General features: G+C 36.3%; 1 protein-coding gene and 1 long non-coding RNA gene across 2 annotated transcripts in view; both read right to left on the reverse strand.

Annotated features, from left to right (window-relative positions):
* Positions 1-14269, reverse strand: part of LOC145683533 (uncharacterized) — a 35340-nt gene extending 21071 nt beyond the window's left edge. Inside the window, exon 1 of the long non-coding RNA XR_014131138.1 lies at positions 14158-14269. This is a non-coding gene — a long non-coding RNA (uncharacterized LOC145683533). The remainder of the gene's footprint in view (positions 1-14157) is intronic.
* Positions 14270-16458: 2189 nt separating this feature from the next.
* Positions 16459-21556, reverse strand: part of LOC145683155 (uncharacterized) — a 71418-nt gene continuing 66320 nt past the window's right edge. The window contains exons 16-18 of the mRNA XM_081754518.1: positions 18030-18083; positions 17245-17350; positions 16459-16474 (exon numbers count right to left, since the gene is read on the reverse strand). Of these exons, the coding sequence (XP_081610644.1) occupies positions 16459-16474; positions 17245-17350; positions 18030-18083 (176 nt within the window). The remainder of the gene's footprint in view (positions 16475-17244; positions 17351-18029; positions 18084-21556) is intronic.

The raw sequence follows: 21556 nt of genomic DNA on the forward strand, positions 1-21556 counted from the left end.
CTGCGATTGAACCAGGTACCAGAGGTGATCGCTCTGCCACTGAGCTACCGTGGCCATAACATGCTCTAGTTTATTTTTGCTTATCCACTTCTTATGGATACAATTATTCTTCGTATGATTTCTCAAAATCCAATCATGGCTGTCGTGAATGATCAAGTGATGACCAAAGTAAATCAGACACTGAAGTTATTATATCTGGTAACAATTCATAGAATTATGCTGTCGGCCGTCTCGTGAACAACCAATTCAAAAAACGACATGCTATAGCTATATGTTACAGGAGCAGATCGACTCACATGGATTGCATAAACTACTGGGAACACATTCACTCCAGCGGTGTTTTTACTGGAGCCAAGAATTTCACGTGAAAGATGTAATGCTTTTTCTCCTTCCTTTTTACATTGTATAAAAAATCAAGTAGTACCGTACTTGTGCAAGACTCTTGCGCAAGAGTCTTGGTCTTGGTCTTGGTCTTGCAGGTATGGTCTTGGTCTTGGTCTTGGTCTTGCACCACTTGGTCTTGGTCTTGGTCTTGGTCTTGCATGCAAGACTCTTGCAAAAACTGCAAGACCAAGACTCTTGCGCTCATCACTACTTAGAACCGCCTTCAGGCTGGTAACTAAAAATAAAACTGGACTAGGACTATCATTGCATATCGTTTTCTTTTTTATTCATTTTTAAACAAAGGACATGATAGAAAAAGGATTAGGGATACAAGTGTAACGCTACAACCCACGAAAGAAATAACATAATCTTAAGAACAAACAAAACTTAACAATCAAGAATCCAGAACTTATCCTACTCCTATACTATCCTAGTATCAATGCGTACTGGAATAGCATTAGATGGAATAGATGGAATAGCAGAATTAATGCTCTTAATAATACACTTAGCGACAAATTTACCTACAAAATGTAACAATGAGCTGATATTGCAAAAATTGCAAATAATAATTTAACCGATGCGATTTATAAATGTAAGCTCTTTGTTTTCTAAAATTCTTTGTTCAGTTCTCGCCTTTCGTGTTTCTCCTGTGAAATTTCTCATATGAGTCAGTTTATTCATAGTTTCTCCCTGTCTGAATTTATGCTAGTTGGGTTTTATTTGATTAGATTTCTCTTCTACAATTAGCCCCATTCACTTTAACATTAGGTTCCTGTCCAGTGATCACACAAAATATTTAAACACTTTTTTTTTTTTACCGAACTATCAGTAAATAATGGCTAGAATAGATTTCTCTCCAGCGTGTCTTCTTCATTTATCTTTCACTAGGTTTTTCTCCAGTGATAATGTACGATCTATTTAGTCCCACTACTTTTGCCGAAGTATAAATGAATAGTTAAGCACTAGAATATTTCTCTCCTGCTTGTCTATTTTACTATTGTTTCCAGATTTCACATTTCTTTTATGATTATATTATTTTGTATTGAGTAATTCAGTCATGTTTATATTCTGTCACTTATGATTATTTCCATTACCTCTTACTAACATAGTATTAGAATATATTATAACAAAAAATCCGGAATGTATTGATTAATTGAGAATATATTATAGATTAAATATGTAAGCACAGAATTCTACTACGGGTTATACCATCCTACTTTCCATTACCAGCTATCACCAGTCAATTGACAGATTTTAACGGCTTTTTATTAATTTTTTTGGTACTTTTGTATTTTTATTGCCTTTACTTGAAACATGAAACAACTTTCGACAGTAGTTCCACTACCATATTAGCCTGTGTTCCACCAACATTCAGAATGATACCTTCCTTGCTTTGGTAGCAACGAAAGTCTCATCTATATTATCAAAATCCAAAGTGGATGCTAATTCATTTTCGATAGGAAGAATGTCCACATTCGTGAATCTTTCTTGATTCATTGCGGAACGCAAGTATGATTTTATCAATTTCATTTTCCTGAAAGACCTTTCACACGATACGACAGATACGTGCAGTGTTATCAAAATTCGAAGAGCTGTTGGCAAACTTTAGTAAATTTCAAGCTCCATTGAAGATACATATTTCAGGATGCCTTGTGGGGAAAAGTCAAACTGTTCTTTAGCTTTCTGAGCACCTTAGTGAACGGATTATATCCTTACAATCCTGAAATAATTCTAAGCCATCCATGTCATTCGGGTAGAACAAAGCCAAATCAGAGAAACATGCTTTTAGCCTTTCCTCGCTCTCATCATCTAGCTGCTGCACAAAGTTGTCCATAAAACACAGGAATCCAAATCTGTCGTTCAGGTCATGCATCTGAGTAAAATGATCATACATTTGTTGTCTCATCTCATCAAGAATTCCATTGATAGAGCGCTTCACTTTGGCCTGTGCAGTCAGGGGTTCATTCTTTGCTTCTCCAGGCATGCATTTCTTTCTCCTGTATGTATTCACAGTTATGTCCCATGCCCTGCAACTTCCTTCAGCTGGAGATATGATTTCCTTGCCCAGCTCAAGTCTCCAGGTATCAATGGTGTCAACCAGCTCCGTAACTGAATAAGAGTATTTTTGGATCCGATCAATATATAACAAATCTGCAGACCAGAAATATAGTGAAGCGATGAATGAAGTTAAATGACTGGATGCTTGCAAGAAGAAGAACAGCATCTCTTCTAGTATCAAGTGTTTCAGTCGAAATGTCACGCAGACCTTCCAACAGATTAATTACTTCATCCAATCGACTAGAAAGTGCCTTCAAAGCTTTTGTTTTTGAACTCCATCTACTGTCAGTTTTACGTTTCAGACCAATCTTTACGTGATTTTGCAGCACATTCCATCGGTGAGTAGATCTAAAGAAGAATACCAAAAACGTTCCATTGCTCCAAAAAAAGTGTTCGCCAGAACGTTAACGTGCAGCATGTAAGCCATAAGGTTCAATGAATTATTTTTGCAAGGAACGAAAATGGCCAAAAGACTTATATTCCGTATCAAAGTTTGAACTCCAGAATATTGCCCAGTCATTGTAGGCTGATTTTATCACAAGATTGACCTTTTCAATCTTAATATCAAGCCTATTACGTTGTGGTTACTTCAGTATTTCAGCAAAAATACTCTCAGCAGTCTTTTCTTTGACATAGATAAAATCAATAAATGCTTCCCGAACTTGAACAGAATCACGTTCTGCCAACAAATCGAATGATTTGTGACAACTGTTCCACATGAGAACAATCAGGAGTCGAATTAAATATAATGCTGAAGTATTTTGAATATTTGAACACTTCTTTCCTTATTGAACATTTTCTTCATTCTAAATTTGTGGGCTGAAATGTAAATTCATACGCCAAGAGCAGAAATGGGGAAACCAGCTAAGCAAAAGGTTTTCGTTCGCTGAAAATTCGACTTGTAAAGGACAAAAGAAAAAGAAGAAAAACAACTGAATCTGCGACTATAGCGTGTGCACCAAAGGGTTTTCAGTTAGCAACGGAATGCTAGTACCCTAATAAAGCATTACGTTCATCCCTTTTTTCTGTCCTTCTCTTGAACTGATGTGAATAAATAAATAAATAAATAAACAGTGATGGTTTAGGAAGCAGGCTAGCAGATGGGATCCTATTACTTGCATCATAAGACCTTAGAATGTAAACAACACAATATACTTTGACTTTCTTTTATTATATTTTAATCTACACAGGTTTTTCCTTTAAATTTCTCTGAGGTTATTGAACAAAGTGAAACTTTTATTTTATTCATATTTTAAACCACATACATTTTTCAATTAAATTTCTTTGGGAGCCTCCAAGATACTGAAACTTCTATTTTATTTATTTTTAATCTACATTCAGTTTTTTTCTTTAAATTTCTTTCGTTTCTGCAAGAGAGTGAGGCCCGAAGCTTATAGTTTGTATAGCTTATACGGAAATCCGGCACTGATTAGCTTTATTAGACAGATATTTCTGTTGTTTCATCCGTCATTTCGTGTAATATTGATTGACAATTAATTGCGTTTCCTTTTAGGGAAGGTGTGGATTATAAACCTTGTCAACCCTTGTACGGCTCATGCTAACAAAGTTCCTTATTAATTATTTTTTACTTATCGTCGGGGGCCCCCACAAAGCGGGGCCCGGGGCGAGGGCACCGCTCGCCCCGCCCTTACGCCGCCACTGGTCCACTTCGTTCCCTTTTAGGGGTAAAAAATTGCCAAATTTTAGTACAACCACGTGTTTGGTTTTTGGTTATTTTATTCCCTTGGATGAGGTCCTATTACCTTATATGGGTGTATACAGGTGTTTATTTTCCTATTGTAAGACGTAGGTACATTTGTGCACCCCGGCAGGAGTGCCTTGGCCCACCCCTTAAATTTTTTGGAAATTGCCCAATTTAAACATTTGGTATAATAGTATAGAACCCTAATATAGATCACTATAAATTTTTCGGTGGTCTATCTCGTTTCCCTTTTAGGGGTACAAAATTGCCAAAATATAAACGTAAGCATTACGTTGTACCACGTGTTTGGTTTTTTTTTGACCTAATTCATTTCCTTGGATGAGATCCTATTACCTTATATGGTTGGGGGGCGCGGTGGCTCAGTGGTAGAGCGTTCACCTTTGGTGCTTGGGGTCCCGGGTTCGATCCCAGCCCCCGCCAAGTGAACTTTGTGGTGGACAAACACCGTGCTCGTGGGTTTTCTCGGGGTTTTCCCGTTTCCTCCCACTTTCTTCATTCCACCATTTTCATTCATCTCTCATTATCACCGTCTCCTTTAGCCTCACCGGCATAACCGTGGGACGTAAAACTTAAAGATTTCATTTTTTTACCTTATATGGTTATATGGCCATGTATAGGAATCCATTCCCTATTATGAAACATAAGTACATATGTGCACCCCCTTGCGTACCTTGGCCCGCCCCTTAAGTTTTAGAAATTGCCAAATCTAAACATTTGGTATCATAGTACTGGACCCTAATATATATTACTACAAAATTTGGGTGGTCCACCTCGTTCCCTTTTAGGGGGCATTTTGTTCCGCTTTAGGAGTGAACCTTGCAATCGTCCCGAGTTTGATTCTTGGAAATGTTGAATTTAACGTCCCCGCGAAAACGGTGAGAGATGATAGGACGAAACATGAACTTACTTGACTGAGGATTGAAGCAGTGACCTCATACACTAGAGACAAGCGCTGAGTCATCGTACACGTGTGTTGATTACTATGCAATAGTCCCGAGTTTGATTCTTGGTGCTAGTTTCAGGAAATGTTAACGTCCCACTTGAAACGATGATGAGAAATGAGAAAACATCATAAACTTACTTGCTTGCGGATTGAAGCAGAGAACTCACACATCAGAAAAAAAAAAAACGCTGAGCCACCGTACTCCATTCAGTGCGAGCAGTTTTGCGTATGAAAAGAACATGAACAGATTATGTTACATTACTACACATTTCTGCTTGTTGTTACGCATAGAAGCTTGTTATTGTGAAATTGCAGAATCTGCTTTTACTACATCAGCATTTTTTCTCAGCTGACGGACTTTTAAAGCTCAACTTTACATTTATGTCAAAGACAGTTTCGTAACATATCGATGAGTGTTACATTTTTTCAATCAAGTTTAAGGAAAATGAATCACATTTTAGATGTGGTAATTTGAATGTCGTAAGAAACTAACGAGTCAACGGTATGATGTCATGATCAAAAAATTGCGATACTAGATGTCGTAACGATTGATGTGTAAGGGGAAAAACGTGAATAATGTCACAACCAATCAGATTGCTTCTTACATCCCGTTTCGGCTCATGATGAAAGCTGTGTTTTCATTGGTTCTCCGTGATGTCATTGATTCATTTTCCTCGTTTCTGATTGGCTGATAGTGTTGTCACTTTATAGTTGAACCGTTTCAGATCTAAATAAATTTCTTAATTTCATTTTTGAAGTCCTACTTCCACGAAGATCGTGAATGAACGTAGGTGTACCTCTAGTGACAGCGTGACTTTACTCCGTTCCTTGAATTTGAGGTAAGTATCGACTGCGTTTTCTTAACATCAATGGAGTGTTTTTTTGCATGAGGATAACATTGTTATCATTGTTTTATTTTAGCATGAATTATTTAGCAAATGGAAGAATAACTTGACCGGGGATCGAATTAGGAATCCCACACATTAGAAGTAAGCACAAGAAATTTGTTGATTTTGGTTTAGCGTCCCTTCAGTAATGGGGTGCTAGGAATACAGCTTAATGTTGAATCTGAGCGCATACTGGGTGTTGAACCCGGGCCACATCCCACACATTAGAAGTAAGCACGAGAAATTTGTTGATTTTGGTTTTAGCGTCCCTTCAGTAGTGGGGGGTTAGGAATACAGCTTAATGTTGAATCTGATCGCATACTGGGTGTTGAACCCGGGCCAGAGTTGCGTAACGCTAACCACTTAGCTCAGTTTCTGAAAGTAAACAAAGAAACTACGCACGATTTTGTTCCCCGAAAGTGAGACGTGGACCTACAATTTAATGTGGGATCTGATCTCCCGCCGAGAAACGAATTCCAGTCTTTCTTGCCTTAGCTCGAGAAAAGCAAGCGCATGAGATTTTGTTTTCGTTTCATGTTCGTCATACGTTTTAAAGTTCAGTGTCAGAGGAAAAATGCTTACTACAATGATTCTTTCAGCACAGTTAGAAAAACAATTTCATTCATTCTTTTTATCACTACAGAAACTTAGGTCATTTACATGTTGATGTTGGTCCGGGTTTGACGACAATAAAACGTTTCAGTAGTAGAACTATTTGAGATATGATCATTCTTTTAGGATTGATCGTGTAGTCATTTTGATAACGTAGTGATCTCTGAATTCAATTTTAATTCGTGCTTTTTTCTCGTTTTAGATATTTGTTTTTCTTTGCCTATTCCTTTTTGCTTACCTTACCTTTTTCCCTATTTGAATATGGCTACTTCTGGCTTTACTGTCTTGCGAGAAATCAATAGACATTATCGGCGTTTTAATCTTGAAGGACGAATGCTGGAAATTCAAATTAATGCTCCGACCAGTGGCACCGATATTGTGGAGTGGGTTCAGGCCTCCTTTCAACAGATGTTGGATTATTTATTGGAAAACGTCGACGAATCATCGATGGTTGGATTGTCGATTTTATCCCACGATGAGAAGAACAAGCCATTTTATTTATCTTTCCGGCATGCAAGTAATTTGACACTGGAGACTTTATGGGCATCCTTTGATCGCATCCTTCAAAGTAACGATAGTTTTCTTATGAACGAACCGTTCATTGTCCATTTTCATCATGTGGATGTGCCCCGTGGATTTGGGAGAATGCGTCGAGGTCTTTTATCAAACGACGAATTATTAAAGTGCAAGAAAGGCATTTTACGTGTAAAAAACACCGACAAGAAATGTTTAGCGTATGCGATTGTGATTGCTATTGGCCTAAAGAAATATAAGGATACAAATAAGAAACTGTACAGACAATATCACAACCAGAGAAAGTGTGTTGTTCTCCCTGACGTACATGAACTTTTGTCCAGATCATCAGTGAATTTAGAGCATGGGGGATCCGTGGAAGAATTACGACAATTGCAACGCTACTTAACCGATTATAAACTTACCGTATACACCAGCTTTTCCGGAGAAGATATTCTGTATGAAGGACCGGGTGGCGAAGACAAGATTCCAATCAATTTAATGTGCATCAATTCACATTATGACATCATCACGTCATTAACAGCCGTTTTCTCTACTGTGTATTATTGTGTAGCATGCCACAAAAAATATGATCATCTTAATAGACACGTTAAGAACTGTTCGGCCATGTGTGAGAAATGTTTGCAGAAACCGCCATGCAGTAAGATCAATACGGAGAAGCAGTGTCCAGAATGCAATCGTTAATTTTATGGTGAAACATGTTATACAAATCATCTGACTGTACCATACCATAAAGGCCAACCAATATGCAAGATGGTGAAACAGTGTGCCAAATGTCTACGCATTTATTCGTTTGTCCGTACAGGGGAAAGACAACATCATTGTACAGATTATTTTTGTAATGTGTGCCGTAAACACGTTACGTCTACCCACCAATGCTACATGAAGCCTGATACGACTCAATTAAAACCTGGAGTTCCATCAGTGTTACATGCCAAGAAAGCTATGATTGTCTTCTATGATATCGAAGCCACACAGGATACTTTCTTCGATGAAGACACGTTCATTCATAAGCCCAATTTATTGGTGGCCCAACAAGTATGTTACAACTGTGTTCAAGATGAAGATATACATCATCCGTGTGAAGTTTGTGGACAGCGAGAACATATTTTTCAAGATGATCCGATCAATGCCTTTCTTGCGTATTTACGTCAACCACGACCCAACATCAAACTTATTGTATCTTTGGCACATAACTGTAAGGGATATGATGGTCATTTTATTCTTAAATCTTTAGTGGAAGAACATGAATTGAAACCTACTTTGATCTTGAACGGAGCAAAAATTTTAAGCATGAAAGTGAATCACTTATCGTTTATTGACTCCTTAAATTTCATGCCAATGGCTTTAAGTAAATTATCCAAGGCATTTCATTTACCAGCGACCAAAGGATATTTTCCACACTTTTTTAATACTGCTGCAAATCAAACGTATGTGGGAAAATTACCGGACATCCATTATTATGGTGCAGATGAAATGAAAGTGGATGAACGAGAGAAATTCATGACATGGTACAACGAACACCAGAACGATACGTTTATTTTCCAAAAAGAATTGGTGAACTATTGTGTCCAGGACGTCAACGTACTTCGATTGGCTTGTATATCTTTCATGACCACTTTTGAACAAGAAACTCACGTCAATCCTTTCCTGGAGGCTATCACTTTGGCGAGTGCGTGCAATTTAGTATTTCGACGAAATTTCTTAAAACCTAATACTATTAGCATTCTCCCTGCACGTGGATACCGTCACAGAAACAATCAGTCACGGATTGCTTTGCAGTGGCTTGCCTACATGGAGGAAAAAGAGGGTCATTCAATTCAACATGCTGCGAGAGGAAAAGAAGTTTATGTTGCTGGTTTTCATCTGGACGGTTACTACAAAGATCCTGACACTAAAGAGAAACACGTATATGAATTTGAAGGGTGCAGATTCCACGGCTGTCCTCTATGTGTCCCTTCAGGCCGTGATCAACCCATTTATGAGAACTCCGAAGAAACAATGAACTATCGCTACGAGAGAACACAGCGTAAAATGAAGTTATTACGATCCATGGGATATAAAGTACATGAAATGTGGGAATGTGAATTTCGTCAAGTGTTAAAATCCAATCCAGCATTGGCCTCTTCTTTAAGCACACATCCTTATACTAATAAGACACCATTAAATCCAAGAGACAGCTTCTATGGTGGCCGTGTTAATGCCATTAAATTGTATCACGTCGCAAATGAAAATGAAGGCGAAGAAATAAAATTCATGGATATCGTCTCCCTGTATCCTTATGTGAATAAATGTGGACGGTATCCAATAGGGCATCCACGAATATATCTACAGGGAGATCCAGAAATGCCCGACATTCAAGATGTCAACGGATTGGTCAAGTTGAAGATTTTGCCTAGCAGAAATGTGTTTCATCCAGTGCTGCCATTTCGCTCAAATAAGAAGTTGTTGTTTCCACTTTGTGCTGCCTGTGCCACAGCATTAAATCAAGATTCTGAATGTACACATTCGGACAGTGAACGAAGTCTAACAGGAACATGGGTGTCCTATGAAATTCAAAAAGCCATTGAACTTGGGTATCAAGTCATTGAAATTTACGAAATTTGGGATTACGACATCACCGTATATGATCCAGAAACCAAGACTGGCGGATTATTCAGCGAATACATTAATACATTTTTGAAATCTAAGCTGGAAGCTTCTGGTTGGCCTGCCAATTGCGTCACCGAAGAAGAAAAGCAGCAGTATATCCAAGTGGTACAACAACGGGAAGGCATAACTTTAGATGCAGCAAATATAATGACAAATTCAGCACGTCGTAGTCTTGCAAAGCTCTGTTTGAATGCCTTCTGGGGACGACTCGCTATAAGAGACAATTTCAGCCAAACGACCATCATTAACGACCCCAAAGAACTGTATCAAAAATTAACTGCTCCAGACATAAAAGTCAACCAAATTTTACCTGTTAACGATTCGATGTTATACCTTTATTGGCAGTATGAAGATGATGTTCCAGTACAAAATCACAATGCTAATGTTGTCCTTGGAGCATTTACAACGTGTCAAGCTCGTCTGGAACTCTACAAATATTTAGAACTTCTGCAAGAAAGAGTATTATATTTCGATACAGATTCCGTAATATTCACGCAGCGACCATCACAGCCCACAATAGAACCAGAAGTATTTCTTGGTTCAATGTCAAATGAACTTGAATCAATTGGACCAAAAGCATACATTAAAAAATTCGTGTCTGGTGGCCCAAAACAGTACGCCTTGGAAATCTACAACCCCGACACGAAATCAACCAGTTATGTATGCAAAATTCGTGGATTCACACTCAATTATACTGCAAGTCAAAAGTTAAATTTCAATAGTCTGGAGCAAATGATCATAAATCAATCGAGTGAAAAAATCTCCATTAGCACGCCGCACAAAATTTACAGAACCCACGATCATCATCTTGTCACAAAACCTGAAGAAAAGAAGTACAGTTTCAACTATAAAAAACGCCGATTAATACCAGACACATACGAGACATTGCCCTATGGGTATAAAAAAGCCAGAACAGAATAACAGCCATATTTTCCCCTAATCCCACCAACATCACCTCCCAAAGACGGGCAAAGAATCAACGCAACACGGGACATGCTTCAACGAGGCCACAGCGGAAACAAAAACTCAGATGACATCACCTTGCAGAAACCCGTGGAGAAAAAAAAAAAAAAAAGGAATTCAGGTACGTCACATTTGCGTTTCTTTTCTCACCTCACTCTCTCTTGATCAGTTAGTTCGATGTTAATAATCTGTTTTTCTTCTTTCACAGGAAACAAAATAAATATTACCATGTATATTCATATGTTTTATTTTCTCTTTACAGAATTTGTACCCGTCACGGACACGTCTTCCTTTGAAGAAAAAGGAAATTCTGTATTCCATTTCACATGCTAAAAATAAATGTACAAAAACATGATTCTGTGTTTTTATTTCACATCCTAAAATCAAATTCTTTTTCCTGTACTGCGATTTCAATTTCTTTTTTCTGAATCAGTTTACCGATAAAATAAATCAATGTTTTGCGAAAAAAAATCAAACTAAATTTTTGTTTCAGAAAATTTTTTGTGTACGAAAAAAAAACTGATTCAGAAAATTTTTGTGTACGAAAAAAAAATGTTTTCAGAAAAAAATTTTTGTGTACGAAAACAAAATTCTGTTTCAGAAAATTTTTTTGTGTGTACAAAACAAAAACTGTTTCAGAAAATTTTTATGTACAAACAAAATTCTGTTTCAGAAAAAAATTTTTATGTACAAACAAAATTCTGTTTCAGAAAAAATTTTTGTGTGCAAAACAAAATTCTGTTTTCGTCACGAAACTGCTCCGACTAAATGAATCGATTCATTCTGATAGTGTTGGCAACACTGGAAAAATTTCGGTAAGTATCGCTCAGACCCTGAGTTACAGCGAACACAACTAGATTCGAACCAGCAACCTTACATGTCTGATTCATCTCTAAATACAGCCAACTAAACAATAAGATTGTGTGTATACGTCAATGCTAGCACTGAGTCAACAAGGTTTTCTTCAAGGTCAAAGTTGCACACGAAGTAAAAAGATGACAACGCAGATCTTCTATCTTTCTATATGAAACATAAACCTAGTGTAAACTGCTCGCACTGAAATGTGTAATGTAACATAATCTGCTCGTCTTCTTTTCATACGCGAAACTGTTCGCACTGAATGGAGTACGACGGCTCAGCGCTTCAATCCACAACGAAGTAAGTTCATGTTTCCTCCTATCATTTTTCATCATCGTTTCAAGGGGACGTTAAACTCAATATTTCTTAAACTAACACACACAAAAAAAAAATCGAACTCGGGACCATGACATAGTAATCAAAAAACTGAACTTCTCAATGGGCCATAGTGGCTCAAATATGTGAGATCTCTGCTTCAATCCGCAAGCAAGTAAGTTTATGATGTTTTCTCATTTCTCATCATCGTTTCAAGTGGGACGTTAACATTTCCTGAAACTAGCACCAAGAATCAAACTCGGGACTATTGCATAGTAATCAACACACGTGTACGATGACTCAGCGCTTGTCTCTAGTGTATGAGGTCACTGCTTCAATCCTCAGTCAAGTAAGTTCATGTTTCGTCCTATCATCTCTCACCGTTTTCGCGGGGACGTTAAATTCAACATTTCCAAGAATCAAACTCGGGACGATTGCAAGGTTCACTCCTAAAGCGGAACAAAATGCCCCCTAAAAGGGAACGAGGTGGACCACACAAATTTTGTAGTAATATATATTAGGGTCCAGTACTATGATACCAAATGTTTAGATTTGGCAATTTCTAAAACTTAAGGGGCGGGCCAAGGTACGCAAGGGGGTGCACATATGTACTTATGTTTCATAATAGGGAATGGACTCCTATACATGGCCATATAACCATATAAGGTAAAAAAATGAAATCTTTAAGTTTTACGTCCCACGGTTATGCCGGTGAGGCTAAAGGAGACGGTGATAATGAGAGATGAATGAAAATGGTGGAATGAAGAAAGTGGGAGGAAACGGGAAAACCCCGAGAAAACCCACGAGCACGGTGTTTGTCCACCACAAAGTTCACTTGGCGGGGGCTGGGATCAAACCCGGGACCCCAAGCACCAAAGGTGAACGCTCTACCACTGAGCCACCGCGCCCCCCAACCATATAAGGTAATAGGATCTCATCCAAGGAAATGAATTAGGTCAAAAAAAAACCAAACACGTGGTACAACGTAATGCTTACGTTTATATTTTGGCAATTTTGTACCCCTAAAAGGGAAACGAGATAGACCACCGAAAAATTTATAGTGATCTATATTAGGGTTCTATACTATTATACCAAATGTTTAAATTGGGCAATTTCCAAAAAATTTAAGGGGTGGGCCAAGGCACTCCTGCCGGGGTGCACAAATGTACCTACGTCTTACAATAGGAAAATAAACACCTGTATACACCCATATAAGGTAATAGGACCTCATCCAAGGGAATAAAATAACCAAAAACCAAACACGTGGTTGTACTAAAATTTGGCAATTTTGTACCCCTAAAAGGGAACGAAGTGGACCACCCAAATTTATTATAATACATGTTAGGGTCCCGTACTATAATACCAAATATATAAAATGAGCAATTTCCAAAATTTAAGGGGTGGGCCAAAAGTACCCCTCCCAAATTTTTAAAGGAGTGCACAAATATACCCATATCTTATGAAAGGTAATGGACCCCTATACATGACCATATAACTATATATATAGGATAATAACCTCATCAAAGGGGATAAAATCGACCAAAAACCAAACACGTGGTACTACGTATTGCTTACGTTTATATTTTGGCAATTTTGTACCCCTAGAAGGGAACGAGGTGGACCACCAAAATTTATCATAATACATATTAGGGTCCTGTACTATAATACCCAATGTTTAAATTGGGCAATTTCCAAAAATTGAAGGGGTGGGCCAAGGTACACCTCCCAAAAATTTCAAGGGGTGCATTAATATACCCATGTCTTATAAAAGGGAATGAATCCCTGTATATGCCCATATAACCATATAGGATAATAATACCTCATCAAAGGGGATAAATTAGGTCAAAAAACCCCGAAATTTGAATTTTTGGCAATTTTTTACTCATAAAAGGGAACGACATAGACACCCAATACTGATAGAGGTACATACTGTGGTCCTAGGCTACCACACCCAATTTTTAGATTTGGCAATTTCCAAAATTTAAGGGGTGGTCCTATGTACCCCTGCCAAAATCTAGAGGGGTGGTCCTAAGTACCCCTAGGTCATTGACACGGGCCAGGAACCATGGGTCCTGGGGGGTGGTCCTATGTACCCCTGCCAAACTTTAGGGGGTGGTCCTAGGTACCCCTAGGTCATTGACCCTGGGCCAGGGACCATGGGTCCTGAGGCAGGGACCCAGGGGCCAAAAAGTGAGGCAAAGTGCAGCCCATACTACTATCGCACTCACCTGCAATGTCAATTAAGCTTCTTAACACTCTCATTCTCCTTCTTGTTCTCCCAGAGTAAAATAAGATTGTTGGGTTACCATACTGACCGCTCTTCACTTGTGTTGGATGACTGAAAGTAGTTAGATTTATTGCATGCATATTGTAATTAGTAAACCAAAGGAAATTAAATTAAAATTCATGTGTAATGTGCAGAAAGTGTGTACATATTAACCTAATATCCGTATTACATCCTTGTTAATGACGGCTTGTATTCCAATGTTATCAAACCTATAGTCATTCTTTCTGTGGTTTTCATTCAATTGTTTGATTGGGAAATTATAATTGATTCATATGGATTCACTCTATTGTTCACAGCAAGGGTATATAGAAAAAACTACAGTTTTAGATGGGTACTCCAGCACTGTAGTGCATTTTATAATCTTCTATCAGGAATAGAATCATGGACGTTATTGATTGTTGATTTCGTTTTTAGCATCCCTTTCAGCACTGAGGTTATATGTAAAGTTGACCAACAACGTAATATGCGATCTGAACCATATGAACTGAGATCCGAAATCGATCACAGTAAGCTAACCTTATAGCCACAGAAAAGTTTTCCTGGATGTCATGTACTCAAGACATTAGACTAGAGAGAAGAAATTATTCAATTTAGAAATAAGCTAGCGCCACATTTAGTTATTTAGTGGGAAGAAAACTCGTCTTACCTTCTTTCACTCCACGATGTTGGGAAGATGTGTTTGCAGTTGATACTAATACACGAACTGTGTTGAAATAAAGTATTACCTGGTATAACATTATTGAATGAAGTAGGAAATTTAGATAATGTACCTAAGTACATATCAATAGAAAAAATGTGGAGAATATGAAACATTTTATTGGAATATAAATTAACTTTGATTACTTTTAATTGACATATAAACTTACTATAGCAACAGAAATAAGTATTTTGTTTCGAAAACATACTAAATGAATCGATCATGTAAAGGAACTTACTATGATGCTCATTTTATTTTCTTCGTAATATCCATAATGTGTGTTTCAAACAGTGGTGAAAATTCTATTCATCTTAGTGTTAGAAAGTTTAGTTATCTACCGTATGTTTGATTTTAGACCAGTCGTTTTTTATTCATTCCAAGATAATATATCTACTTTAATAATTACTATGAAAAACATACCTAATTATTGTTGTACAGGATTGTAAAGCTGAAATTTTGATTTTTGCTATCAAATCGGATTATATTATAATGAGAAAAGTTAACGGCCCAAACTTGACACTCAAGTGGATATAACAATAAATGCAAATAGATCGTTAGCTTTATGAATATTCAAAATATCTAAAGTGTCTATTTCCTGTAACCTCATAATGGATTCAGTGTTTGTGTTTAGAAACTGCTGAAACATCGTTCTATAAACGTTGATCAAGAAGCAACAGAATGAAGCAAAAATACTTCCTATTACATTTTTTATTTCGTTTTACGACTTTGGAACATGAATTCAATTGCCATTATTTAATTTCCCATAAACTCAGCAGAACGATAATGTTCTCATATATGACTAAATCAAAGAAAATCGATAATGCCTTGACAAATCCACTTGGATATGACTAGCAAAAGTCTTGCAATAGAATTCTGAGGCGAAATGAGTATGTTAATATACTAGCCGTTAACTTATATAAAAATAATAAAAAGTATTTATATTTTTTGTGGTTTGGAAAACGTGACATTCAATGGAAAAGTATTGAACTAGCCTCCCTTTAGTTTAATGATTTCCTGAAGCTAATAAGAGTAAAATAATTTATTTTGCGAAAGAATTTCTACAGAATGAAGGTTATGTCTTTTAGATTAAAATTAGTATAAAGAGATAAATTTGTCATTAACATTATAGAAATAACGTTGCTTCAATGCGACTAAATTACAAGTCCAACAGATGGTCAGGTTATAAATTAGTAAGTGATGCATGCCCCTTCAGTTAACATAAACTGCATTACAGAATGTGACAAATTATTAGAAGTTGCTATACTTGAATCGGAATGTTTTAACGTAAAAGAACATCATATTGAGACACGCTTATACTGTAATTTTCTACTAGATTAGTCTTCAGTTTAGACTTCAAAGCACCACACTTTCTTCTATCATCTGGAAGTTATCCAGCTATATATAACACTAAATATGTCAAAACGGTAGAACTGAATTCAGTACTCCCTTAGCATCTAAATACATGTGGCGAATAAGTGCAGATTCACATTTACAATTGAACATTATGCATATAATTTGTTCAAATATAAGATGCAGTTCTGAACATTAGATCAATACAAATCTAGAAAACAAAGTCATTATTCCTGTACATAAGAACTTATCACGATAAATATACATTCTTTCCTTTTCCTACATCTTTAATATTAGACAAATGAAGCAACACAATGTTGAACAGTTGAATAAAGCTTAATTCAAAACCCTGTATTTCATTTAGAAAAGTCAAGAGCAGTTGGTTAAGTTGTGTATCAATGATACAGAGAATAATATACTTTGAGCCCCCAAAAAGTGTAAATTTTAATGGATAATTAAAGTAGTTTCTCGTCGTACTAAGCACATAAGACATTTAATTATGTTTCAACTAAGTTAAAAATCCTTTATCGTCAAGGAATTTAAAGTATTCCTAAAACTCCATCCTAAACATTTTATACAAATGTAAATAAAATGTTTTACCTCAAATATATTTCGTGTATAGATGAAAATTATTCTTCACTAACTACTAATTACTTTCTTGTGAACCCTTACTCAACCAAGTTGTAGAGGGCGAGGTGACTCAGTGGTAGAGCGTTCACCTCCGGTGCTTGGGGTCCCTGGTTCGATCCCAGCTCGCGCCATGTGGACTTTGTGGTGGACAAAAACCGTGGTCGGGTTTTTTTCGGAGCTCTCCCATTTTCTCCCACTTTCTTCATTCCACCATTTTATTCATCTCTCATCATCACCGTCTCCTTTAGCCTAGCCGGCATAGCCGTTGGACGTAAAACTGAAAGATTTCATTTTTTTCAACCAAGTTGTATTAGTATTACTTAGCATATTAAGTAACTAAAATAAACTTACCTTCTGCTGCTGATGATTACAATATCCTTTTGCAAACATGATAGTGGACACTTACAGAAGATACCATTGGTTCCTTCTTCTACTGTGTTAATAAGCTCTAATTGATCTAAAATAAAACAATAACATTTGGATGATTTGAACAGAAGTCTTTCCCAGTTGATTGCGTTTTCAGATAAATGTAGCTTTATTCGATCGAGGTTTTTTATGTATAAATATTTTTAAAAATTAAATTTATTGACTAAACAATTTAGATTAATTAATTGATTGTAATACTTTTATACCTATATATATGTCGTATTTATAACTCTTCTACAGTTTGATGAAACAGAAACTCATTTGCCTGGATGTCATTCCTTAATCTTTCTTTATTTTCTTCTCTTTAAATATTATTATTTTAATGTTATTTTTAGCTTATATTATTTCTAATTTACTAAAACCTTACGAAAATTACAGAACAAATTGCCTGAAAGCAAGTCAAAGTGCAACTATTTTCAAAGAGATCAGAGTAATTTCTTTGGTCCTCCATTTTTTTCGAAACTGAACAATCTTGTTCGTAGAAAATAGGAACAAAGAATTTTTACCTGGCTAGCATATATATGTAACTATGAATTGAAATTAGTGCTTGATATGATGAAATAATAGGATAAAGTATGGCAGTATATAAAAGAGAAAAATATTTTACATAACAGAAATATCATTTTAAAAAGTTATCAAACTTATAAAATAAAACTGAGACAAATTCTGTTTATTAAACACCAGCAGCATTATAATTCATTAAACCATACCTTGCATTTTTTCAATACATTCCATTCCATATTTGTTACACAGCATTTGGTGGTCTGAAAAAAGACAAATTCATAAGAGACAAAAATGATATAAATGTCATATTCCATGTTTAAATCTTGACAGATTTTAATTTTCTGACAATTTTGAGATTTACAATAATTTATAGTAATATAGGGATGAATGGTAAAGGATTGACTTGAAACTAGTAAGGATATCAACTTCAATTAATTTGTTCCCTTCAGGACATAGTACAATGACCTAAGATTACTTCTCATCAATCAACTGCGGAATATTGGAAAGAATACAACTTGAAACTTGTGTTTCTTAATTATTATTATCATTTAGCTAATTATAATAAAGTAAAATAAGAATTCATATAAATAAATGTTAGAAGTCATTTAGAAACATTTAGGAATTAGAAGTTGTAAGCTAAGCGGAATAAGAGTGCAGACGAGTTGCATTCTCATAGCGGTAAGAATTTCAGATTAGAGTGGTTTCAGTGCTAATGTTGCAAAATTAGTATGCCTTATATACCTCTACTACTAATAATGATCGCGCATTTATGAACATTTATTTCCAGTGGTATAAAACTTTCTACCTTAGTAGAATAATGCGAAATGTAAGAAAGAAGAAAAAACTATCTTTAAACATGCAACTTTAAAACTATACTATTTTATAACGTTTTAGTCAAATGTTTATATACTCATTTTATAACTAATAGATTTAAAATCAATTCCATGACTTTCAAGGCAAAACAGTATATTGTTAAACACAGACTTTGGTTAGTTCAAAGAAACTTAGAAGTAGAATAATGGGATTGACCTAAAGAAAGTCACACATAGTGTAGAATATAGATCCGCGCGACGGCGGAGTGAATAAGGCGTCTTTCTGACAACAGGTGAATTTGCACTTAATTACATATCTTTTTACACACGTTCTCCCTATATCGTTGTGTAGAAGAATCATACAGATATCTTCTTCTTCTTCTTCTCTTCACCTTAACAATAGGTTGGTAGGCAATATGTAAATTTTAAAACTTTTCTCTCTTTAGGGAGAGCTGTTTTAACATTTGATAAGGTCTCTTCTTCATAACTACATCTAGATATTTTATCCTTGGTCCTTCTCTTATTGGTTTCCCTTCTGCCTTTTCCTCTATCAACACAGTGATCCAATCGTAGTGCCGAATAAGATGGCCAAGCATGCTGTTTCTTCTTTTTCCTATGATCTTCATGATCTGTCGTCCTTTATTAGCTTCTTTTAGTACGTCTTCGTTCCTTTTCCTTTCGGGCCATGATTTGCGTAGAATTCTGTGCCAACACCACATTTCAAATGCTTCCAGCTTGGAGATTTCAGCTTTTCTCAATGTTCACGTCTCTGATTCGTAAAGCGCCACACTCCATACCAGAATCTTAATGAATCGTTAACGTAGTCCAGCGACACATTTCTTGATGTTAGGAGTCCTCTTTTTCTATTGAATGCTTGCTTAGCCTGTGCTATTCTGGAGCTTACGTCTTTTTGAATTGATCCGTTCGAGGATATTAGACTTCCTAAATATGGGAATGTCTTAACGTTTTCGACTTTTTCTTCCTCTAGCCATACGTTTGCCCCTTCCTGTTCTGCTCTCATGCACTTTAACACTACGGTTTTCTTCTTATTTTATCTTCATTTGCATGTTCCTTCCAGATGGTCGTTCAAGTTTGAAAGTGCTTCCTGCAAGTCTTCTTCGTTCTCCGCTATCAGTGCTATGTCATCAGCAAACCTTATTGTGCTGAAAACCTGGCAATTTATTGTTACACTTTTTTTTTATCAAAGAATTCTTTCATAGCCTCTTCTATATAGACGTTAAACAGGAGAGGTGAAAGTCCACATCCTTGCTTTACTCTTTTACTTATTTTTGTTTCCTTTTGATCTTTTCCTATAACAGCTATCTGGTTCCTGTAAAGTTGGTATATTATTATTCTGTCTCTGTAATCCACCTTCAGGTTCCTCAACGCTCTGAACATGATATTCTAATCTCATTGTCAAAAGTTTTCTCTATATCTACAAATGCTATCACAATTGGTTTGTTTATTATGATGTGCTGTTCCATGACCAACCGTAGGTTCCGATCAACCGATACAAATATAAAGATAGGATACCATATCACACAATGGTTCTGCTAATGTGAGATAATTTTTATTCTTCCGTCAAATATGAAGGTTTACCGAGTCTCTCTGTAATAGATACCTGGGTATACTTGTGAATACAGAAGACCGGAGGTTGGTGCTAAATACAGTAGCTTCTCTTTATGCAAAAGTCATATAAATCTGATGACTTCCTTTGCCAACCCCTGGATATTTTCAGAGGTCTGAATGGTTGTACCCTTACCTTACATGCATAAATACTGTATATGTCTTTGTGTATGTATCGAGCAAAATCAAATCAGAGCCATAAGAAAGTGCAAGCGTAAGCACGTCAGTGTCTGATTTTGTGAAGTGAGCGAAAGTGTTTTGTTTGTTCCAAAGTGGAAAAAACTACACATATATTCGAGGTGTAATGGCTGGAAATGGCAGAAACTTAACAATAATTTAGGCTACCTGTTATCAACCATTATCTGAAACTGACTCTAAATGTTAAATTAGCGACGAACTAGCATTTTATAATCAAGGCGAAACACACAAACATAAACTGTGTGGAACAATTATGAGGTGTGATTAAACATTTAGCACCAAAAGAAAGGACGGAAGTGGTGACGAGAATGTTGCGTTCATGAGAAGGAATTTATGTAATTTATGACGTTCATGAACCAGAAATGTGATGTAGCTTAAGAAATGCTGCAGCCGTGCTAAACTGTAGAGGCTCCACTCTATGCGAAACTTTAAACACAAGAACCGATATCAAAGTACGTCAGAAGAAAAAGATACCAGGATAATCTAAGAAGCAGCGAAAGATAATGCAGAACAGTACCGCACGTCAATAGTTTGAAGGAGGAAACATTTTTCTGGTTGACAAAGCCTATTTAACTGTCAAGAATTGTAATCATAAGCACTTTTACACATAAAATATTAACAGTACCTCGTCCGAGGTAAAATATGTTCCAATTGTGAAGTTTCAATTAAAAGTCTTGGTATAGTTAACCGGTTACGAACGGGAGTTTGTCATCTGCAATTTTGAATCAAGGTAACAATGCCATTAACGTTGACGTTAACATTAAAGAGTATATACAAAACAGGTTATTGTCATTCTTAGAATGAAACCACCAGGATAACAACTACATATGATATTTTGGCCCGACGAAGCACGTTTTCACTATTTCAAGAAAATTATATCTTTCTTGCAGGAAATAATTGTGCTAGTTATGCCCAAATAGATGAACCCGACTAATCTTCTCCCATGTTGCGCAATAGAAAATTTAATGAAAAATTTGGTCCAACTGTTCTATTAATATCTTTGGAGAGCTTAAACAACAGAGAATCTCTTTCAGCGGAGCAAACGGTGGTTAAGGAACATGCATGCTACTGGTGACGATCACCCGTTTGCAAGCACG

Source organism: Thermobia domestica, chromosome 4 (assembly GCF_964235325.1).
Source record: "Thermobia domestica chromosome 4, izTheDome1.hap1.1, whole genome shotgun sequence".
Taxonomy (NCBI): domain Eukaryota; kingdom Metazoa; phylum Arthropoda; class Insecta; order Zygentoma; family Lepismatidae; genus Thermobia; species Thermobia domestica.